This window comes from Paroedura picta, chromosome 1, assembly GCF_049243985.1.
Source record: "Paroedura picta isolate Pp20150507F chromosome 1, Ppicta_v3.0, whole genome shotgun sequence".
Lineage (NCBI taxonomy): Eukaryota > Metazoa > Chordata > Lepidosauria > Squamata > Gekkonidae > Paroedura > Paroedura picta.
In genome coordinates this window covers 30459530-30482351 of record NC_135369.1, presented here as the reverse complement: position 1 = coordinate 30482351, position 22822 = coordinate 30459530, and the positions used below count along the sequence as shown (strand labels likewise).

General features: G+C 46.5%; 2 protein-coding genes across 8 annotated transcripts in view; one reads left to right on the top strand and one right to left on the bottom strand.

Annotated features, from left to right (window-relative positions):
- Nucleotides 1–1957, bottom strand: part of HMBOX1 (homeobox containing 1) — a 123480-nt gene extending 121523 nt beyond the window's left edge. For all 7 annotated transcript variants that reach the window (XM_077331895.1, XM_077331931.1, XM_077331904.1 and 4 more), the window contains exon 1: nucleotides 1638–1957. The gene's annotated coding sequence lies outside the window, so the exon portion shown is untranslated. The remainder of the gene's footprint in view (nucleotides 1–1637) is intronic.
- A 202-nt stretch (nucleotides 1958–2159) lies between these two features.
- The window catches only part of INTS9 (integrator complex subunit 9), a 69873-nt gene continuing 49210 nt past the window's right edge, over nucleotides 2160–22822 (top strand). Inside the window, exons 1-4 of the mRNA XM_077331873.1 lie at nucleotides 2160–2277; nucleotides 6622–6749; nucleotides 15200–15260; nucleotides 19954–20016. Coding sequence (XP_077187988.1) covers nucleotides 2269–2277; nucleotides 6622–6749; nucleotides 15200–15260; nucleotides 19954–20016 — 261 coding nt within the window. The 5' untranslated portion in view covers nucleotides 2160–2268. The remainder of the gene's footprint in view (nucleotides 2278–6621; nucleotides 6750–15199; nucleotides 15261–19953; nucleotides 20017–22822) is intronic.

Below are 22822 nucleotides of genomic sequence, written 5' to 3'. Positions count from 1 at the left end.
CAAACTTCTCCAAACCACCTTGAATGCTCTGAATACTACCCATTCCGGTAAACTGTAATCCCACAGCAAAGCCCACCTTCCAAAGATCTAGATAAAGCAACAGTTCACACCTTCCTTTTATCCCACTCTCCTGCTTTTATCCCACTCCCCCCCCCCACACACACCATGGCACACCCCAGTGTATTAGTGGTATGACTATGCCCCACACCACAGACCCATCAGCAACCTCTCTCTCCTCCCAAGGCAGCACCTTCTTCTGCTGCAACTCCTTTCTTGCACACATTTTGCATGCTAAAATTGACATCTCTGCCGCATCCAAAAAAAAGAGAGAAAGATAAGATCTTCTATGGTATGTCAAAAGGCCACTGACAGTCCAGTTCAAAACTCAGTGATGCCAAAACAGTTCAACTGAAGCCAGTTTGAGCGCACTGTAGGTAACAGGACTATTCAAGCTAAGTTCAAACTGTTCATTTAGCATTAATTGAACTGTTGACTGTTATCACAGCATCAGTTGCCTCATTCAAGACGGGATTCAATTTCCTAACAAAAGTTAGCATAAATGAAGGCAGATCCCTTACCGGAAACAGCAATCTCCCCCCCCCCCCTAGTTGTTTTTTAAACACACACACTCCCATTTGGGGTAGTCTGAAAAAAAGACTGCTCAAATGAGCCACCCACAAGATCATCAAAAAAGAATAAGTCATCCGACTCTTTACTAACATCACAACTGATATAATTTCATTTATTGAGAAAACGCCAGTCATAAAGTCACAAGCATAACCCTGACACACCTGCACTTTAAACCCCACATTTTGAGCAAACCAAGATTTACTTCTCTATGCTGTTTGAGCAGAACATGGGTGATCGGCAGACCTGAGATACAATAGTTCCCTAACAGACTTGTTCATGCTCTGAGGGATCATCACCATGACCTATGTGAGAACATATTTGTTAGGAACCAATCGGACAAAGCTGACAAACTGAAGGCTGAGACGATCTGAGCTCTTTCACAGTAGCCAAATGTTGCCCAAATATTTGGGAAAATCCAAAACAAAAATCCACATCTTACATTTGGATTAAGTAACCCACAATCATCACTAGTGCAGAGGGAGGGGTTATCATCCTGCTTGTATACCAAAAGACTATAAAGTGAATTAAAAAATAACTAATCTATGATAAACGATCCTGAGTAGATACCCAAGTAAGATACTCTTCTCTGTCTCTTTGCCCGTCCCTTCTATTTCAAGGAGAAAAGTGGGGAGCATCCATATCTTTGTGTTTTAAAACTTCTCCACTGCAGCCAACCCAAAAAACTAAACAAAATGAAATAGCTAGTTGAAAAGATTTTGCCCTCCTCTGGTCAAAAGCAAAGCCGTCCTCTTTTGCCCTCTGTCTCCAAAGTCATCTGAGGTATATTATGTATTCTCAAAAGAACCAGTTTTCTAACCCTCCTACAACGTCTGTAAATACTAGAGTCAATTTCTCCAGCCACACCAAAACAAAACCAAACATAAAGGATGGGGGGGGGGGGGTCACAATCTCTTCCTTCTTCTTCTTCTTTTTTTTTTTTTGCATACTCAATCACCCCCAGAGTTACAAAGATCATGCCCTTCTCTGCCAAAAAAACCCTCACTCACCTTTGGGTCCTGGTTGCTGCCTCTCCACTTGACCATTTAACAGCAGAAGTTCGGGGTTGGGGATCCCCCCAGTCCCAGTGTGAAAAGCAAAGATATTTGGGGGGTGGGGGCTAAAAAATAAAATGAGGGGAAGCTCCAGAGACAGAAAAATGCTTCAGGCGCCCAGCACCTACTCGCCCCCAGCACCTAAGGAAAAAAATCCCCCTCCCCTCACTTCCCACTCCTTCCTGCTCTCTTTGGGGCTCAATCAGACCAGACTGACTGTCTTTGTCTGTCTGACAAGCGCCATGTTGATATCAACATCCAAGCTCCCACCTGCTGCCGCTATGAGACCCTGGGACTTGTAGTTCCCACCTCCCAAGGGCGACGGGGAAGGACTACCGGCCTAGAACTACCACTCCCGACACCCTCCGCGAGCGCCATCACGCCAATGGACGACAGAATAAGGGAGTGCAAAATGGAGCGGGAGACTACATTGCCCGGCATGCTCTCGGAATGAGTGTCCGTGACTTCATACTGCGATGGGGCGGGTTGGGCAAATGAGTGGACTACATGTACCAGGATGCTGTGGGAGAGGCTTAGATCAGGAAAGAGAAGAAGGATGGTTACAGTAAATAGAGCCGGGTAAAGCATGAAGCTGGTGAGTTGGGGGAAGTGTTATTCCTCCTAAAATATCTCAGGATTTGGAGGGGTTTAGAAGGGGCCGCCCCCAAATATCTGGACTGTTGTGGGGAGGGCGCGTTTCAGCTGGATAACACTTAATTTTAGAATATTTGCTGAGATCTCCTTTTGAAGGCGCTGAGATGATGGTTTCATGCACAGTACTGATAAAACTCAGTTTGAGCCTGGGCTGAGCGTCAGAATTTGCTTTCAGAACTGCTGTACTCAGTCTTCGAGATTCTCAAATCCAAGCTGCTATTTCCGGAAGTCGTAGCAAAAAGTAGTCGAGAGATTTGCGGTACTTGAAAGACAGATTTTTTTATTCTAGCATAATAACTTTTTGTGGACGGGAACCCATTTTGTCAAGTGCATGTTGTGAGACGTTATATGCCTGTGTGTGTGTATTTCTCGCCTTCTTCACCCCCCAAGACCCGCAGTGGCTATCAATCTGCCTACAAAAGACAAAAATCGTCTTCTAAACCTTTCTCACATGTTTGTGCCAGGTGTATGTGCTGCTGATTGGCTCAATATTCATATCAGGGAAAATAAAGGACTACTTCATCCAACTAGCATGTAGAATTCCTGACCACCAGATGTGACTATGGCTGCCGTTTTGATTGCTTAGAAAGGGGGCTAGACACATTGATAAAATCTTGATGTATGAGGTGACATAAAAGTGAAATGAAGCCTCTGTGTTTGGAGGCAATATAGCATAGATTACCTGGTGCTAGGGTCTAGTGCTAGGGAATGTTTTTATTTATAGGCTTTTTGGAAGCATCTTACTGGAAATAGACAATAGTCTTGGTCTGATCCATCCAGCAGGCCTCTTTTTTAGATTTTCATACTAATAGAGGAAAGTATGGAGGTGAAATCTGTGTTAAAATCAAATGTACACTATTGTTAAGCTGTCACATTGATTTAACTCTGGAAACAATAAAGTCTTATACATACATACATTGATTTAACTTGTGCTATTAAAAAGCACACTTGGATCTCTCCCATTATTTGTGCCATGTGTGAATGTGGCGCTAAACAGTATAGAAAGAGGAGAATTGATTTAAAATCAAGGTGCTAAGCGGTGTAGTTTTACAGTTGTGTCAGATTTCATCTAGTTGAACACTGGCTTAGGCCCCAGAGTGTGAAATCGGTCTTTTGTCTTTATTCCCGACTCACTTACCTGTCCATTTCACACCTATTGATTACGATTTAATTCACTGAGATGGTGGAAATCGCTGAGAAAAAGAACTGGGTTTATCACACTGGCTCACCTTGGAGTTTAGCACCTTCTCCTTTTGCCAGCTGGAAGATGGCTTATGGCTTTAACATTTGGCAGCACAGTAGCATTGGCCTTACCTGCATCAACAGCTCACTGATGGCTGTAAGAACTTGCCTCCCCCTTGAGGGTATCCCCAAGCTTCTGACAGGTCAGAACTAAAAGTGCACAATTGCTCTATCTCCTATTCACTTCCACCAATCAAGGGAATGGGCAGTAGATCAGGGAATGGCACATCTTGAGTCCCAGCCATTTCTGCTAATAACAGCAGGTGGCCCTACTCCACCAAAGGTCTCTTCTCCTCGCTCGCTCCCGTCTTTCAAGAGATACACATAAATACTTGCAATGTGGAAACTAGTTTGTGAAATTCAGCCATATTACATCCCCCACTGTTTCTTGGCCCTCATTGTTCTATTTAGGATTGCAAGTTTATAATTTTGTTGTTACTTGCAAAATCTCCTCAAGGTCTAGAATCCAGGCCTAATCAGGGTCTAGAATCCAGGCCTAACAACCTCATATTTTCTCCATGCCAGCGTCTTCACACCCTCTGTATGATTTTGCCAGAGTTTTCTTTTCTCCTCCTTGGCTCTTCCTCAACTCCAGTTTTTTTTTTTTTTTGCCACCTGTTTGTTTTCATAGGTTCCCACTTTTTGAGGTCCTTGGCTTCTCTGTCCTGCTTTTGGTTGCTACTCAACAATTGAAGGTTCTCTGGCACTCCTGCCCTCTGCTATATGTGCTATCTAGTTTATGACTACTCTCTGGGTTCTAAAGAACCCACTTCAACTTAAAAAACCTTTAAAAAAATTTCTTCCCCTAACCCTGTTTCTTCAAGCCTCTTTCCCCACCTACTCTTTCTTCAAGCTGCTGTTTCTTAGTTTATTACCTATTTTGCACCCTTCATCACCGTAGCCTCTGGCTTTCCTGACCCTCAGCCTTCCCTTATCCTTGACCCTTTCCCCAGTCTTTCACTTGCTCCTTTGTGAGGCTTCAATGTGAGCCAAACTGACACATTGTCTTTCTCTCACAGAAATTGGACTCCTTCAATCCCTGAATGCCTAATTACATGTTATAAGTCCATGAGGCCCATGTTTGTGCCTATATAATGTATTTGTTACGCCTTCCCCCCTTTTTCCAAGCAGCATGATGTTCCAGTGGTAGAGTTTACCTGGTTACTTTTGGAGGAGAGAACACTGGAGTCTTGAGGATTTTGTAGTATTCGTCTTGCATGGCAATAGATTTACCCCACATCAAATCCCTTGAGGGAGATCCTGCAATGGGTATCAGAGCAGTTTATACCCCCAGCTCATTTGCTTGCATCTCAGTCTTTTCCCGAATCAAACTTGTTCTTTCTTCACATGCAGAAACTGTCCATGCTGTCTCCTTGGATGAGGGGTGACTGGATAGAGCTGTTTCCTAGAAACACTTCTGTTCTTTTGTCAAAAACTCTGGCTCCCCTGCCCTGCCATTTTAGGCTGAGCCCTTAGGCCAAACTGAATTGCACTGACTTCTAACTGATAACATCAGGAATAAAAATACAAGTCCTGTTCAGAAGTTACAGTAAACACAAGTGCAATATGTGTATCTGGCCTTTCTATATATGTGCATTTAGTAATTCTCCTGTTACACTCAATGCATATTGAGATCCCTGGCCCAAAGGAGGTTCGTCTGGCCTCGACCCAGGGCAGGGCCTTTTCGTTCCTGGTCCTGACCTGGTGGAATGAGCTCCCAGGAGAGCTGAAGGCCATGACAGAGCTCATGTAGGCCCCCAGGGCCTGGAAGATGTTGCTCTTCCACCGGGCATTTGGTTGAGGCCAGGGCAGTTAAGATTTGGGTCCCACAGACCCCAGACAACGAAAAAATGTGGTCATCATGCTGCTCCTTATTAATACCTCCCCAGGTGCTTATACACCTTCTGTTGAGAAGGGGCAGGGAGGGCATTATTCCATTGTCAGGTATAGGGTTTTATGGTTATGTTTTATTTATGGGGAGGGATTACATTGTGGGCTTTTATAACTTGGTTGCCCACCAGGAGCTGGTTACAGGATTGGCGGGATATAAATAAAATTATATATAACTAGGAAAAGAGCCCATTGTAAACGAAATACAATGGGCGCTAGAATGTGGGGGCAGAGGGAGGGACAGGGCAGCGCGCGGGAAGGAAGGGCACCTTATTAAGGAGGCGTCGTCAAGGGCGGGCGGCGGCGGGGTGTCCTCGGCTCCTCGGTGTGTTCGCGGTGGCCATTTTGAGTTGCGGGCGGGTCTTTTGCAGCTCCGACTGGCGGGGGCTTGCTCGGGCGGCGGCCTGACGCAGCGATAGGCGCTTTGCGCCTCTCACCGCTGTGCGCAGCTCACAGTTGCTGGGGCTGGGAATCAGAGGGACCAATCCGATTGATCCCTCCGATTGTCCGTCCGGTGGAAGGGTCCAATCCGGACCCTTCCTCATCACGGACACATCCCGCCCTAGAACCCCTTAGCCTTTTATTTAGTCCGTGGCGCCCGTGGCGCCACGGGCGGTTTAAAGATGGCGCCCGTGGCGCCACGGGCGGTTTAAAGATAATAAATAAGATAAATAAATAATATGCAGTTAAATAAAATAAATAATATGCCACATTTATCCAGGTAATGGTTCTCAGTTTCATTTGTAAGGTGGACGTACATTGCTTCTTTCTTACAAGCAGATTGTATGCTCATTCACTGATCATTCATTTCTTACCCGTGCAGATTGTATGATCATTCACTGTAACATGTGTGCAGGGTAACAGCAACAGTTCAAATACGTGAAGCTTTCTGCAGAGCAATGTGTTTCAATGCCCTCTGTAGCATTTCAGTCAACTATAGTGCAGCCTGCCCTGTGATGTGATAATTGCTGTTAAACAAAGCTTTGCAGCGGGCAATATATTGCAAAGTTGTAATGTCTGGAGTCACAGAGTTCAAAGATTATTTTAAAAACATTGCAGGTTCTTGCTCAGTAGTCTGGCAGTAATTTGTCTGCTCCCCTCCGTTCCTGACATGCAGCCTAGTTGTTCATTAAATCTGATCTCATTCTTTCAGTACTGCTTGTCCGGGCATCCGACTCTACCATGCAACGTGCTCAAGTTCAAATCTACCACCATCATGTTAGACTGTGGGCTGGATATGACCTCCACGCTCAACTTTCTCCCCCTGCCGCTGGTCCAGAGGTATGTGTCAGCACTTATCAGATACTTCTCATTGTTTTCCTGATTTCCAGAGCAGTTTTTGGGGAGAGAAATGCAGAGTGACATGAAATGATAGGTAGCATTGGAAGGCTAGGGCTGGAAACTGGCAGGCGGGGAGGTTACAGGAGAAGAAGGGAGTATCATCCGATTGCATAAATAGACTGAGTCCACTTAAAAATTCCCTTTATCAAAATAATGTCCTTTGGCTCAGTAGACGGAAAACGTTTTATGGATTTATCGATTTGGTTTTCCAGATAATTTATTCTAAGCTTCAGTAAAGTATTGCAGCAGCAGCCCAACGCAAGTGAGGTCACAGATCTGTCATCTTTTTGACTTCTTCATGCAAGAGGAGATAAATGGGAGGTAGCTTTAAAGTGCAGGCGTGCCAGGTGTCCCCTCCCCCCTCCCCAAGTTAACCACCCCATGGTTGGCTTTCTATCTAGTCAGAAGCTGGGCACCTAAATTATGCACCAGAGAGCCTTTGCTCCTGTTTATGCAAAACAAGGGAAATGTTCATCCTTTGGACGGGCTGTGGGTAGGCAGAGTCTGTATATTTATATATATATATATTTAATTATATTTTTAATAAATATTATATTCATAATTTATATTTATTTATAATATTATAAATAATATTATAATTTATAATATCTTAACACAGCCCGCGGCGCCCGAGGACTAAATAAAGCCATAAGGGCTTTGTGGGAAGAGTTAGGGCAGGCTCTGTCCGGGATGAGGAAGGGTGCCAATTGGCCCCTTCCTCCGGACAGACCATCGGCCTGGCCAATCGGCAGGCGCTTTGTGCCTGCTGATTGGGCCGGCCGATTCCCGCCCTGCCAACAAGGGAGCCCCCGGCAGCCGCGGGCTCCCTTGCCTAGCGCCCGCTGTATTTTTATTACAGCTGGCTTGATTACTACTTTTTAGTAGTATTACAGGATCCCCTCTGTGTTTGTGTGTGTGTGCGTATACACATGCATCCACATACATACATACATGCATCCACACATACATACAGCTTTGCATTCAATGGGGCACCTGTGCTTGGAATACTGTCTGTACTTCTGGCCTCCCCATCTTGAAAACAATGTTGTCGAACTGGGAAGGGAGCAGGAAAGGCTACCTGGAGCAATGGAAACTAATCTGCCCCTATCATAGTGATGGAGCTTCAAGGGAGAGGGAGGCATCGAGAATCATACCCAGGTTCCTGGCAGAGTGAGCCACTGATAGCTGCACACCGTCCAGGTTGGGGAGGCGCGATTCCTCGCTTGGATCCCTTCTGCTCAGCCACAGGACCTCCATCTTTGAAGGGCTGAGCTTCAGATGATTCTGCTTGAACCACCTCGTCACTGCTTCTAGGCAGCTGACTAATGCTTCTGGGGGAGAATCAGGGTGGCCATCCATCAGGAGGAAGAGCTGGGTGTCATCAGCATAGTAGTGACAATCCAGCCCAAACATCTGTACCAGTTGAGCAAGAGGGCACATAAAGATATTGAGTAGGAAGGGCAAGAGAACTGCTCCCTGAGGGACTCCACATGCAAGCTGGTGGTGGCTTGATGAGCTCTCTCTTATTGCTACCCTCTGTCCACAATCTGGGTGAAAGGAGATCAGCCACTGAAGGGCAGTCCCTCTGATCCCAACATCAGTGAGGCCGTGGTCGACTGCACTGAACGCTCCTGAGAGGCCTAATAACACAAGCAGCACCAGCCCAGTCCAACTGGGGACGGAGGTCATCCGTCAGGGTGGCTACTGCTGTTTCTACCCCATGGTCAGGCCAGAAACTGACTGGGATGGGTCTAAGACTGAAGCACCTTCCAAGAAGGCTGATAGTTGGTCCACAACAGCCCTTTCAAGCATCTTCCCCAGAAATGCTAAGTGCGAGATAGGACAATACTGGATAGGTTCTTATGGGTCCAGAGATGTTGTTTTTTTTTTTTGAGCAGTGGATGAACCACTGGCTCTTTTAGCCCTTCCGGGAATTCTCCTGTTGAAAGGGAGAGGTTGATTATCTCCCAGAGGGAAGCTACAAACCTTAGTTGTTTTTAGCTGCCTAATCCTTTTATCTGGAGATGCTGGGAAGTGAGCCTGGCACCCTCAGCAGGCAAAGCAGACCACTGGAGCTACTAAGGTCCTTTAACTGGAGGTGAAAGGGAATGAACCCAGTGCCTGTGATGTGCACACTCAGCCACTTAAGCCTTTTCTGATGTGAAAGGATGGCAAATATTTAGCAGCCTCTTAGTAGTGAACATTCATTCTGCTGAGCAGCTTACTACATGCGGAACAGTTCTGGCACCAAATGAGCACGAAGATCAAACTTGAATGTGGGATTTTGTGAATCCTGACTGTGGCCATTGAGCACACAGGAGTTGTGTCTAGTCCAAGTTGGTTTCCCTCCTGCTTGCCCACTGATGGAGGCGATCTTATACATATAGGAGTTGCCCAGAAATGACCTACTAATAGATCTCAGTGCCCTCCCTCTCAAAATAGGGCTGGAATAAGCATTTCAGCCAACTATGTCTTTTTCTCTACATTGAGAAGAAGTCGGCACCGAAGTCATAGTTTGCGCAGGGAGGCAGAACCCTTCCTTGGGCTGGCCGTGCCCCCAGAGATCCAGCACTCTGCCAGTCCTTCCCCTGTCCTGGAACTCTTACTTGAGGACCACTTTGATTTCTAGCGTTTCTGCCAGCAATACTTGATCAATTGCCAGCTTATCTTCACAATAATAGGGACTAGAAACTTGCCTCTTGCTTTTTTAAAAAGGTATAGTTCAGTACTATACTGGCATCTGGCAGCCCGTGCCATCTTCTCCACCATCTCTGCCCTCCTGCAAACACAGCACAGGTTAGGCATTGAGCAAGCCCTGCAGGGGGTGGGGGAAATCTGTGAATATATCAGCACCGAGTCCGGGGAACATGCTTGCGCTTCCCCAAAGAATGCAACTCCCCTTTTGCAGAACATTTGGGACTGGGGAGTGTGTGTGTGTGTGTGTGTGTGAGAACATACTGATTGTTTGGCACTTCCTCTCCTGTAAGGAAGCCGAAAACGAAACGGCTGCAATCAAGACACGGAGAGGCTGTTAACCTTTCTTGTCTGGAGAGCAATGCGTCCACTCGTTTTATTTATGTGGCGGTTTGAGCTGTTTAGGATTAATCAATCACTTCATTATGGTGTCAGAAGCCCATCAGAGAGAATTGTTTTATTTGGGTGGCTTCTGGTAAAGAGCCTGACAACGTGTGGGGGGGGGGGGGGAGGCCATCTTTCTCCCCCGCTGTGCTTTCTGCATTTGCATCATCATCCAAACGGAACATCTTGCCCTTCTTAGCACAGTGAAGGAAGTTCTCAAACAGCTCAGCCATCCTCCCCCGCTGTACCGTCTCTTAATTTTTTAGAAAAATTACATTTGTGTCCCCACCTTTCTCACAAGGTGCTCAAGGTGACATTCCTCCTCAACCTCAAAACACTTTGAGGTAGGTTAGGCTGTGGAACAACTGGCCTAAAGCAAGAAGTTGTCAAAAGGCCCCTTGAAGATTAACCTGGTTTTCGTAGAATAGTTTTTGTGTTTGTTAGAATCATAGTTGGAAGGTACCTCCAGGGTCATGTAGTCCAACCCCCTGCACAATGCAGGAACGCACAACTACCTGCCTACCCACAGTGATCCCAATTTTATCCCCTACCACAAACCTCCAGAAGCCAGCCTAGCCTGAAGAAAATTCACCTACCATCCCAGGGTGCTGATCAGCAATTCCCTGGATAGGCAAGGAATGGCCACAAGAGACAAACAGTGACACATCCCCTCCTGCCCACCGACTCACCATCTGCCTAAGTTCATACAATCAGCACTTCTGTCAGATGGCTATCTAGCCTCTGCTTAAAATCTTCCAGAGAAGGAGAGCTCACCACCTCCCTAGGAAGCCTGTTCCACTGAGAAACCGCTCTAACTGTCAGTAATGTCTTCCGGATGTTTAGCCGAAAATTCTTTTGAATTAATTTCAACCCATTGGTTCTGGTCTGACCCTCTGGAGCAACAGAAAACAATACTGCTCCATCTTCTCCGTGACAGCCCCTCGAGTACTTGAAGATGGTTATCATATCATCTCTTAGTCGTCTTCTCTCCAGGCTAAACAGATGAAGCTCCCTCAACTTTTCGTCATACGACCTGGGCTTCAAACCCTGCACTGTCCTGTGTAGCCGTCCAAGATCATCCCCTAGTTTTAATGTGTTGATGGTTGGGGAGTTGGGGACTCTTGTTGGACAGAAAGGTGACAGATATATTTTAAATAAAATATCAAGAGCATTGTTGGCCTGTGATCCAGTTTCTACTGGTGACCAGCCAGATGCCTCCAAGAAGTTTGCAGGGCCTGACATCAGCACCCCTCCCATTCCGTCTGTTTTCAGCGACTGTAATTCAGAGGTAATTCCTCTGACCATGGAGGCTCTGTTTAGCTCTAATAGCTAATCACTATTGATAGATCTCTCCTTTGTAAATATGGCTCCTCTATATAGTCATCTGACTGAGAGGGTATTGGTACAACTTGCCGTAGCAAATTTCCTGAGTTATTTTTTATATCAATTGAACACCTTTGATTCGGGGTAGCTTATTGAAACATTTCGATTATGAAGTGCTGCCATTTTGTCCTTCCTGAATTGAATGCTAAAGCCATTTTGTTGGGTGACCCCGAGTTATCTAGCGTTGTGACAGTGGGAGAAAATGTTTTCCTCAGTTCAATATCTCTACACAGCTCCCAGTTTTAGAAACCTCGCACCAGTCCCTGTTCTCCAGTGAGCTGCAAGGTCAAATCCACTGTGGTGTTATGCAAATTTCCACCACCAGGGGATGGTAGTGATCTTCTCTCATGCTCCCAGAACTAACTTGGCCAGCTTGGTGTACTGCAGGGGTGGCCAAATTGTGGCTCTCCAGATGTCCATTGACTACAATTCCCATGAGCCCCTGACAGCATGATGACATCTGGAGAGTAGCGGTTAAGAGTGATGGCTTCTCATCTGGAAAATCACCTTTGATTCCCCACTCCTCCTCCACATGCATCCACCTGAATGACCTTGTCTAGTCACAGTTCTGTTAGTGCTGCTTTCACAGAGCAGTTCTATCAGAGCTCTCTTAGCATCACCCTCCTCAAAGCATGTTTGTTGTGGGGAGAGGATGGAAAGGCGATTACAAGCTGCTTTGGGACTCCTTCGGGTAATAAAAAGCCGGGTATAATAACCAACACTTCTGCTATAGTTGGCGTGTGATGCCTCACGCTGTCCTTTCTTGGCATCTTGCAGGTATGGGTCAGGAAAGGCAGGCCTCATCTGCTCCTAGCTAACTCACAGCATCTAAAGCCTTTGCTGCAATTATCTGACTTTTCCTTTGTGTATGTAAACAACGATGTGGGCCTTGTTCCTTATATACTGGCATCAGTCATTAGAGTAATTCCTTTGCCTTCATTAGTATCCACACTGACTGTATGCAAGTTCTGTGCCAGGAAGCCTGCCCTGGTAGCTGCCAGTGCTCAAAGGCTGGGCTGGATCCAGAGAAATTAACATTTCTGCTCTTGCAAGGTATTTCTGCCAGTGGAACAGAACATTCCTACATTTCTGGGCTCCCTACTGTAGCCCACTAATCTCCTTGAAATGCTCCTGGGAGACGGGGCCCCCACAGGAGCAGCGTGAGAAGCAAATTGGGGATCTGAAAGCAAATAGTGGGAATCGGTAGGAATTACCTAGGCCCTTCCATTGGCAGGAAGTTTAGTCTAGATTCAAGCCACTCTTTGTGTCCCCAGCAATTAATTGTTCTTCCGGCCCCACCTTTAAAAAAGCCTCTTAATAACTCCAGAGAAAGTACTCTTTCCAGGTGCATTTAGGAGACTGATGCTGTAATCCCAATAACACTTTCTGGGGATTAAGCCCATTGACTAAAATTGGAGTGAGTGTGTGTGATCTCCTGTCTTTCTCACTGAGACTCAAGGTAAATTACAAAGCTTGAAAACAGCACAATGCAAATGTTAGAAAACATACTACAAAAACAGTTCATTAAGGTTGTATCACGGAATTAGACAACAGAGCCATAAAAGCAAATGGAAGAAATGCCATAGACAAGCAATGGAAAAACAGGTTTAGAGATTCGGGGGAAATGCAATAAGAACCAGATGATGCATAGAAGGAGCAGTGCTGCAAACTATAGGCCTTGTCGCTTCATAAAAGCATTCCTGGTTATTCCTGGTTTCCCTTTCTTAAAATGGCCTCCTGAACAGTCCCATTATTATGCAGTCTGGGGAAGGATAGAGGCATAAGAGCTTTCCTGACCTCCTCAGGCAGCCCATCCCACAAGGTGGGACACACAACAGCGAATACTCAGGGCTTGGCAGCTGCAGACCTTCACTAAAACAATCTGCAGCAATGGTTTGGATCCCGGGGTAAATCTCCACTAGCAAAAGGTGTGTCCGTCAGTGGCATGGGACTGTCTTGTCTTTTACTGCAGCCCACAGCTCTCCCTGAAATGCTGCAAGTGGGAGGCAGGGATCCCCCCTCCATCCCAGGAACAGCATGTGGGGGGAATCGGAGATCTGCAGCAGGAAGGGTGGGGACGAATGAAATAACCCTCCCCTTCCGTTAGTAGAAATGTATTGCAGGATCCAAGCTGATAAAGAGAAAATTGTAAAGGACTGAGACAGATCATCAACTAGTTGCATTAAAAAAATGTAAAACCCATTAATGTACAAACTAGTATAAAGGCGGCATAAATTTTTTTTGAAGCAGTGAGCATTTAAAAGCAGCATAATTCATTTTTAAAAGTTCACAGCGTCAGAGCAGTAAAGCTCTCCTAAAAACTGCATACAGCTACGATAAAAGCAATATAAAGCTTATCTTAATGGAATGAAGAGCAACCCCAGTTCCAGCAAGCCACTGTGCTTTGACAGAGTACAGATCGTGCCGAATATGGCTGGGAAGCCTAGCTGTGCGCATGCCCACCCAGGGCCCTCCTCACTCCCACCTATTCTGAGCCCACCCTTGGCCATTTTGGAAGGCGTTCCTCATGACCATTTACGGTCATATCACCCAGAAAATGTTTAACATTAAAATATATTTAAAATTATCTCCTACCCATTTAAGAAGAAGAAGAAGAGTTGGTTCTTATATGCCGCTTTTCCCTACCCGAAGGAGGCTCAAAGCGGCTTACAGTCGCCTTCCCTTTCCTCTCCCCACAACAGACACCCTGTGAAACTCTTACTGAGAGAAACTCTTCCAGGGCCGAAACTCTGATTGAGAAAGCCTGTTGTAGACTTTCTGCAATTTGATTAAAATTAACTAAATAAGCTTGATAAGAGGTCAGTGTTATGTTAAGAGGTTAGTGATAAGAGGTTAGTGTTATGTGTTATAGCAGGGTAGTCAAACTGTGGTCCTCCAGATGTCCATGGACTACAATTCCCATGAACCCCTGCCAGCAGGAGGGCCGCAGTTTGACTACCCCTGTGTTATAGGGATAGAGACTTCTTCTCTGTGTTCCCTCAACAAGAGTTTCTTCTCTCTTCTTCACAGGTTTGTTTCTCTTCTCAGTAAAACTATTTATTCTTTACGTGCTGAGCTCCTCCTTTGCATATTTAAACTCTGGCATATTTAAACTCTGCCAACAAAAGGCAAAGTCATAATTTCCTCTTCAAGTCTGTTGACAGAGATACTATAGAAAGCTCTCTCTTTTTTGGAAATAACCTCCATGAGTTAAGTACTGTACAATCTTCCATATTAAGCAGACTTTTCCTTTAAAAATGCTTGCCTCTTGTTGCTTACAAGGCCTACTAAGCCATTGGTTGGTCTTCTGTGATGTCACGCCATGGGGATTGGGGGTGGCTTAGTTTAGGCTACGTGTTTTTTGCCGCATCTTGGTTATTGTGTTAATTATATATTTGTGATTTTAATGTACGGGGTTTTATTGGGGGTTTTATTGATGTAACTCGCCTTGAGCCTCTTAGGAAGAGGTGAGTAACAAATCGAATAATAATAATAATAAAGTCATGTAACACTGAAAATCATAGAATCCTAGAGTAGGAAGGAGCAATCCAGGCCATGTAGCCTAAAGCATCCAGGATTAAGTATCTGTCCAGCTGCTGCCTGAAGACTGCCAGTGAGGGAGAGCTCACCACCTCCCTGAACTGCCAATTCCACTGCTAGAAGTCTTGTTCGGAGAGGGCCTTTGGAGCCTACACAGACCGGAGTAACCGTGTGGCATTATCATGGGGAAGGACTGTTAAGGTGAAGAGAAAATGTCACAAGTGTTTGAACTGACTGAGCAGATCTTTGGCAGGAGGCCTTCAGTGGGACAGGATTCTGCTAAGTTCAGTCACACCGTTTCTGAAATGTATGTAAACACCCTTCTCTTTAAAAGGGATGCTGGTTCTGTCATTCAATCCATTAATCCTGTTTGTTTTTCTTTCCTGCAGCCCAAGGCTATCCAGACTCCCAGGCTGGGTCTTAAAAGACGGAAGGATTTTCCTAGACAAGGTAATGTACAGATGCAATCATCGGGTCTCTCGAGGAACCTAGCCAATTAGCCAGCCAAATGGAGCCCAGCATTATTTAACTAAAGAAATAAATGAGATTCTCATCAGGAAAAAGGGGGGCGGGGGAAGCCTCATTGAATTTTCAGGTCAAGATGCTCGAATTGGGGATATCAAAAAGAGGGAGAGGGGAAATTGGAAAATGCTTTCTCGATCAAATTTGCTGCTTTTTCCAATGGACCTTGACGCTACTTGTTGTTGTGGAGGGTAATAGCCTGCATGTTCACAAAACTTCTGACTTTACTAATCTCTAGTGACAGGCGGCAGAATGGCTTGCTCCGCAAAGACAAATGCAGCTGAGTCTGAGGCTCGCCTGCTGTTGGACTGTATTTATTTCGCAGTCGTGCACAGCAATAGCCGCTGTGCTCCCTGCACACCCCATATCCTTCTTTGTGATCTGTGGTCAGAAGTGGGATGTGTTGAATGCGCAGCGGCAGTGATGCTGGATAATGACAGCACGACGGAGAAATGTAAGCCAGAAACACAGTAGCCATACAGGGGATGGTAGAGCTATGGCCACATCCCCATGGTGGGGCCTTGATACACCTTTTTGGAGCAAAAAGAAAAGCTCGGGAGGGGGGGGTCTTTGCCCAGCTGCAGAAAGCACATTCATGTATCCCCAACCACAGGTGCCTTCTGGCTCCGTGAATCTCTACAATGGTAGGATTTCACTACCTCTGGACTGCTACGGCCAGTGCAGCATAGTGCCTTGAAGTTGTCACAACAGGAACAGTAAATTTGGTTTGTGGTATGAAAAGAAGAAACGTGCACACACCTACACAAAACTTGCCAAGTGTATCACAGGCTGATCAGGGATACTCTTACGCTCAGAGGACACTTTGGCAAAATAGAATTTTGGGCCAACAGAGCTCCCAGCAGAAGCCCAGAAGCTTCCGTCTCTTCTCACATGGCTGCTTCTGCGTGATTGTGGTTACTTGTGAGTATCATAGGATCAACCAGGCAGGGGTCTACACATCTCCCAGTTCTCAGCATTTTGTCATGTGTGCAATACCAAGAAACTGAGCACAGGATGGCTGAATCTAGGTAACAGATGCACTGTGCAGATAAGGACCAATGGCTCCTGCTGAATTCTCTGGGGCCAACTAAATAGGCTGACATCTGGAGGACTATAGAAAGGGAGCAAAAGCGGACCTGGGTGCTTGGATCACTAGGGCAGGTGTCCTTCTCTTGTCAGGCCCCCCTAGCTATAGTACCCCAAATGCTCTGCCAGCGTCAATTAATGGTTGCCAATGTTTCATATTGAGAAGAAAAAAGGCAGTGTGTTTCAGGTCAGCGGGGAAATCCCAATGGATAACCACTTCTAGGGCATTTGGGCTTGACTTCCACCAATAGGGTAGAGACTAGAAAGAGTTCAATTGCGATACTTAAGCTTTCACCCCGGCCATTTTCTTCTGCATTGGCAAATGAAATCTTGCAAGTGGTTATCGAGGGTACAACCACCCATCCTCTGCCCTGGTCTCTCACCCCCTTCCTCCTGCTCCTCACATTTCTTCCAGCTGACATTGATTCTGTTTTGTTCCAGTGCTTGGATAGCACAGCAGTAACCCCATTGTTCATTTCCCAGGAAGCAGAACAATGCCCTAAAAATGGCATAGGCTAAAGAACTGGATCTTACTGAATTGTTAACAGAGCCCTTCTAGATCTTCTGAAAGGTCAAGGGGCCCTTCAGAACCAATTGGAGTGTTGTGTGGGGAGCCAGAAGGGGGAAAGGGCAGTGTGTCCTCCACCTCCAACTTCTTGCTCAAGTTCTTGTATGACTTGTGGGAGAGGATTAGAGAGAGTATTAAATTTGCAGACGATAGTAAACTGGGAGGGGTAGCAAACACAACCGAAGACAGAATCGGAATACAGGATGATCTTGATAGGCTCGAGAAGTGGGCTAAACTGAATAAAATGATATTCAATAGGGACAAATGTAAAGTTCTGCATTTAAGTAGGAAAAACTATATACACCAGTATGGGATGGGGGAGACTTGTCTTGGCAGTAGCATGTGCGAAAAGGATCTAGGAGTCTTAGTAGACCATATATTGAACATGAGTCAGCAGTATGACTCAGTGGCTAAAAAGGCAAATGGGATTTTGGACTGTATCAAACGGAGTGTCATGTCCAGATCATAGGAAGTGATGGTACCGCTGTACTCTTCTCTGGTTCGGCCTCACTAGGAGTACTGTGTTCAGTTTTGGGCACCCCAGTTGAAGAGGGATGTAATCTATGTCTTAATCTTTGTGTTAGCTGCTAAAAGCAGATCATAGCAAACATGTTTTGCACTGTCTATGTGGAATATATCAAACCTCAAACGCATCATGTGCCCTTGACGCTCTGACATGGAACATACTGGTTGCTTTCCAGAGAGCATCTTTAGCGTATCACAAAGACAGCAGAAGAGCACAATGGCAGGAAGTGGTCCTTCAGTCCACCTTTGGCAGCCGGCTCCGGCAGCTGTACCTGGAATCCCTGATCTTCCTTGCCTGCCATATCTTTATCTGTTGTGACGATATTTGCCTAAGCAGCGCTTTGTTGATGTATTAAACTCTGGGGAGTCCTCCATGCTCTGCTTCCACTGAAACAGCAGGACTAACAGCCAGACTAATTACACACACACATATGTACATGTGTATATATACATATATATACCTATAGGTATACATATATACCTATGCAGACGTGTACTTTCTCCATCTCCTTCGCAAGCAGGTGAATGGGACAATCAATAGCCAAGGCCGTGAAGCTGTGCGCATACATTTAATGTACACCTTTTAGAAAGTGAGAGGTGCCAACTGATAAAAAGGCATGTGTTGGACAGATACACAACTGTCCACAGCTTGCTGTCGAGTGTTCCCTTGCTGTTATGCACAGGCTCTCTGGCTCTCACCCCCCCCCCTTCTCTCTCTCTCTCTCTCTCTCTCTCTCTCTCTCTCTCTCTTGTGCTGGTAAATCACAGCTGATCTCTAGTGACCTCTAGTGGGGATTTCAAGGCAACAGACATTCAGAGGTGCTTTGCCATTGCCCACCTTCTTGGTGGTCTCCCATTCAAATACCAACCAAGGCTGATCCTGCTTAGCTTCTGAAATCTAATTAGATTGGGCTGAACCTGGGCTTTCCAGCCCAGGGTGAACTTCTTCCAAGGGTAACTGAAACACTCGGGGGCTCATAAGAATCTGGACCCCCTTTCTGTCACTAAGAACATCTTTCAAATGCCTTCTGAAGCCAGAATACAGAAGGGACCGTTGTGTTCCGCTGCTTTCAGTTCCTCAGTAAAGTCTGAAGGGTGACTTGTGCACGGGAAATGTGCATGTCGCAGAGACTGGACACTGTCTCTTTGTGCTCTCATCTTTCTGAACATCAGCCAGAGGAGTGGACCTGTAGCTAGCAAGATGTGGGTGGGTATATAATATCCACAGGTGCCTGTTGCAGGCAGCCTCAATTATGGTCCAGCTGAGCTCTGTCTACACCTCACATCAGGGGTAGTCAAACTGCGGCCCTCCAGATGTCCATGGACTACAATTCCCAGGAGCCCCTGCCAGCATTCGCTGGCAGGGGCTCCTGGGAATTGTAGTCCATGGACATCTGGAGGGCCGTAGTTTGACTACCCCTGCCCCACATAGTCGATGGCTATACCTACTTAGAATGACGAATGAGCAGACCAGTGTCACACAGAGACTAGGTCTAGGGACAGAGGTGGGTGCTTTGTCATGTAAGAACCGCTTCTGTTACTGCCTTTGGATGCACTGCTTCAAAGTCCAAGGGAGACTCTGAAATTTGCCCAGCTCACCCGAAATTCACCTTTTAACTTCTTTTGACGAGGTTAAGAGCCTTCTGCCATTAGATGTAATGGCTCATTTGTTACAACGTGGCAATTTTGCTAGAATTAATGAGAGATGGGATTCACCCCTGTGTCAGGCTTCTACCTGGTACCGCCGCAAGGGAGGGGAGAGACTGCCCTGTAGCTAGAGGACTTTGGAAAGAGCCCCTTCTTCTGCCTCTTTTTCCATTTGGTTCTGTGTCTGGGGAAATTCCAGCATTTCCCTCCTTTGTGCACTTCAGGGAGCTCATCCTAGCTTCTGTGACATCAGCAGATGTTTCTCCAGTCCCCCCTCTCAGCTTGGGTCTACTTGCATGCCCAGCAACCAGTCCACCAGGCACTAAGGGATAAAATTAAGAGAAACAGTGCAAGCCGTGACTTAAAGGAGGAGTCTGGTTGCTGTGGGCCCTGGTCTGCCAAGAGAGCCAGCTTGGTGACGTGGTTAAGAGCAGTGGCCTCTAATCTGGAGAACCTGGCTTGATTCCCTACTCTTCCTCCACATGCAGCCAGCTGGGTGACCTTGGGCCAGTCACAGTTCTCTCAGAGCTCTCTCAGCCCCACCAACCTCACAGAGTGTCTGTTGCAGGGGGAGGGAGGGAAGGCAATTGTAAGCCGCTTTGGGATTCCTTTGAGAAAGCGGGATACAAAAAAACCCCAGCTTTTCTTTGCATGTAGGCTTGCCTGGGTCATTAAAATGCAAAGAGTATTATCTGCCTTTTTAGATGTCCTTAGATTCCATTTTGCTTTTCCTTGTCTGATTACTCCATTGCATTTCCCTCCTTTTCACCATTTCTCCCCCCTCCCACTTTTCAGGAGCTGAAGGACTGTTCGGGTCATGTATTTGTGGATTCCGTTCCTGAGTTTTGTTTGCCAGAGGTGAGATTTCCTGGGCGCCATGTTGCGGAGCCTTCTGTGTCTGGGTGGAGGTCTAAAGCAGGGGTAGTCAAACTGCGGCCCTCCAGATGTCCATGGACTACAATTCCCAGGAGCCCTTGCCAGCATTCGCCGGCGAATGCTGGCAAGGGCTCCTGGGAATTGTAGTCCATGGACATCTGGAGGGCCGCAGTTTGATTACCCCTGGTCTAAAGGGATCCCAGAGGGCTGAATCCACACTGTGAGCAAGCCCTCCATTCCTTTAAAAGGTGCTTCCCGTTGTAGGAGTCCTGGACTATCCGTCTCGCTTGGGAGACAATTGACATTTCACAGGGGGATACTAGGGTACTTATTGGAATAACACTGTTGTTACAAGACTTTCCGATCCATTTCTCAAACCACTTACGGTTCCCATTTCAATTTAAGGGAAAGCAGAACTGCAAACATCGAGTGTTTTTTCAGCCATTTATTTCATTTCAAGCCTCATAAGAGAGAAATGGCAGGTTATGGATAAGACTAAGCCCGGGAATAACATTACTTGGCATTTGCATAGCAACTTTTTATTTATTTATTTGGGTTTTAGATTTGCACGCCGTGCTCTTAATAAAAACATTTCCCAGCCGGTTTCCAGCAACACAAATGACAGGAGGCAATGAGGTGGGTCCTATGAATCTCTCTCACTGACAGCAGAGCCTTCCAGCCGGAGCAAGGAGCCTTTGTGTTCCTCCCGAGGAAGGCTCCGTGCTCCGGTGAGAGGCTCCACCGTCCGAGGAACAGATTAGTAGAATGCCTCCCATTGAAAGTGATGATAAAATCGAATTTAGTACAACACTGACACAGGACTAAAAATTAAAAACCAGCAGCAGTAATAAATAATTGGAGTACTTAGCTAAAATAAATTTAATTAGTGGCAGCAATAGAGCAGAACGAACAGAGGAAGCAGAAGTAGTTGCAGAGGAAGTATTGGGGCAATTCAGCCATCCCAAGTGAGACAATTAATACTCCCAAATTGCCAGGGTCTTAACTGGGTACCAGAAGTTCATGAGCTTCTTTGCCAGCCAGAAGGCCCCAAAATGGAGAACGCCATGTTCCCTTTCAACTTTCCATAATACAGTTGCCTTTGGGCATGCCCTCTAGGGGAGGGGTGGCCAAATGGTGACTCTCCAGGTGTCCATGGACTACAATTCCCATGAGTCCCTGCCATCACAAAACTGGGAAAGAGTAACTTTCTCAAGGCCATCCAGGGAAATGTGTGGTTATGGCAAGGCTTGCTTGGTCTTCCTGGTTCATAGTTGACGATCTCGGCTTCTACGAAATACCACCTTGCAAGATAATGCTGAGTCAGAAGATCTTTGTGAGTTCCTAGCCCTCCACTTTGTGACCTCAGTGTTAGTTTTTTCGATGGAAACTTAGCCTCTTATCTTATTGGCTTCCTTATACCTTGAACACAACTTGGTTGGTCTTGAAGGGGCCAGTGGACTAGCACTTTAGAGCAGTGGTCCCCAACCTTTTTATCACCGGGGACCGGTTAACGCTTGACAATTTTACTGAGGCCCAGGGAGTGGGTAGTCTTTTGCCAAGGGACATTGCTGCCTGAGCCCCTGCTCTACTTGTTTTCCCGCCAGTGCCCCTGATTTCCCGCTGCCCGCTGGGGGGTGCTGCCAGGAGCAGCTGCGCAGTGCCATGCTGAGGGGGAGCCCCAGCCATGGTGGCTACTGGAGAGCACCAAAGGTGAATCGGTGGCAGAGTGACAGGGCAGCCCCCAAGGCAGCAGCCAGGGAGGAGGAGGAATAGGAGTTGTGGCCCGGTACCAACTGATCCACGGCCCAGTACCGGTCCCCAGACCGGGGGTTGGGGACCACTGCTTTAGAGTCCCTAATCTGATACCTTTTTTCCCCCAGCCGATACCATTTTTCATGCCTCCCCCAGTCTCATGTTTCCAGTTCCGGGAAAAAACTGTATTGTCTGGTTCTGTTGTACATATGGATCAGTTCTCAATGTGGTCCATACACACTGCAGCATGCATCAGACCCTTTCATAATTGCAAAGCCCTTGATCAGTACTGTGTTCACCTCTGAATGCTGGCTATCCAGGCATGCCCAGGAATTATCCTTCTCTGGTTCAGGGGAAGCAGGTCAAGGTTAAGAATGCTGTTTCTGTGGAATCTTGAGGGCAGCACATCTGCCTGCTATATAACAACTCAGCTTGGTGGAGTGGTTCAGAGTGATGGTTTCTAATCTGGCCAGCCAGGTTTGAGTCCCCAATCCTCCCCCGCATGTAGCCAACTGGGTGACCTTGGCCTCGCCACAGCACTGATAAAGCTGTTCTGGCTGAGCAGTAATATCAGGGCTATCTCAGCCTCACCCTCCTCACAGGGTGTCTGTTGTGGTGAGAGGAAAGGAAAGGTGATTTTAAGCCGCTTTGAGACTCCTTCTGGTAGAGAAAAGCGGCATATAAGAACCAACTCTTCTTCTGCTGCTTAACATTGTCAAGCCTAGTAGGATATGAATATCTCAAGAACTACCAAACATTGTCTAGTAGGAGTCGCATCACAAGAGCCACCTGGCCAGGTAAAACCAAGGATCACTTGGCCAACATTCCGTGTCCGGCAGCCGGATGCATGAGGGAGCTCCCAGGCATCTGTGGCTTTCCCCCTCCAGCCTCCTGTGCACTGCCCCTACCCCTGGAGGTTTCCTTTGGTTGTGATTGATGGCAGACGTTATAGCTTTCTCCATGAATTTGCATGACTGCATGAGGTAGAAGGGAATTATGTTCATTGGTTAAAGGAAGCACAAGAGCACCTTTCTGC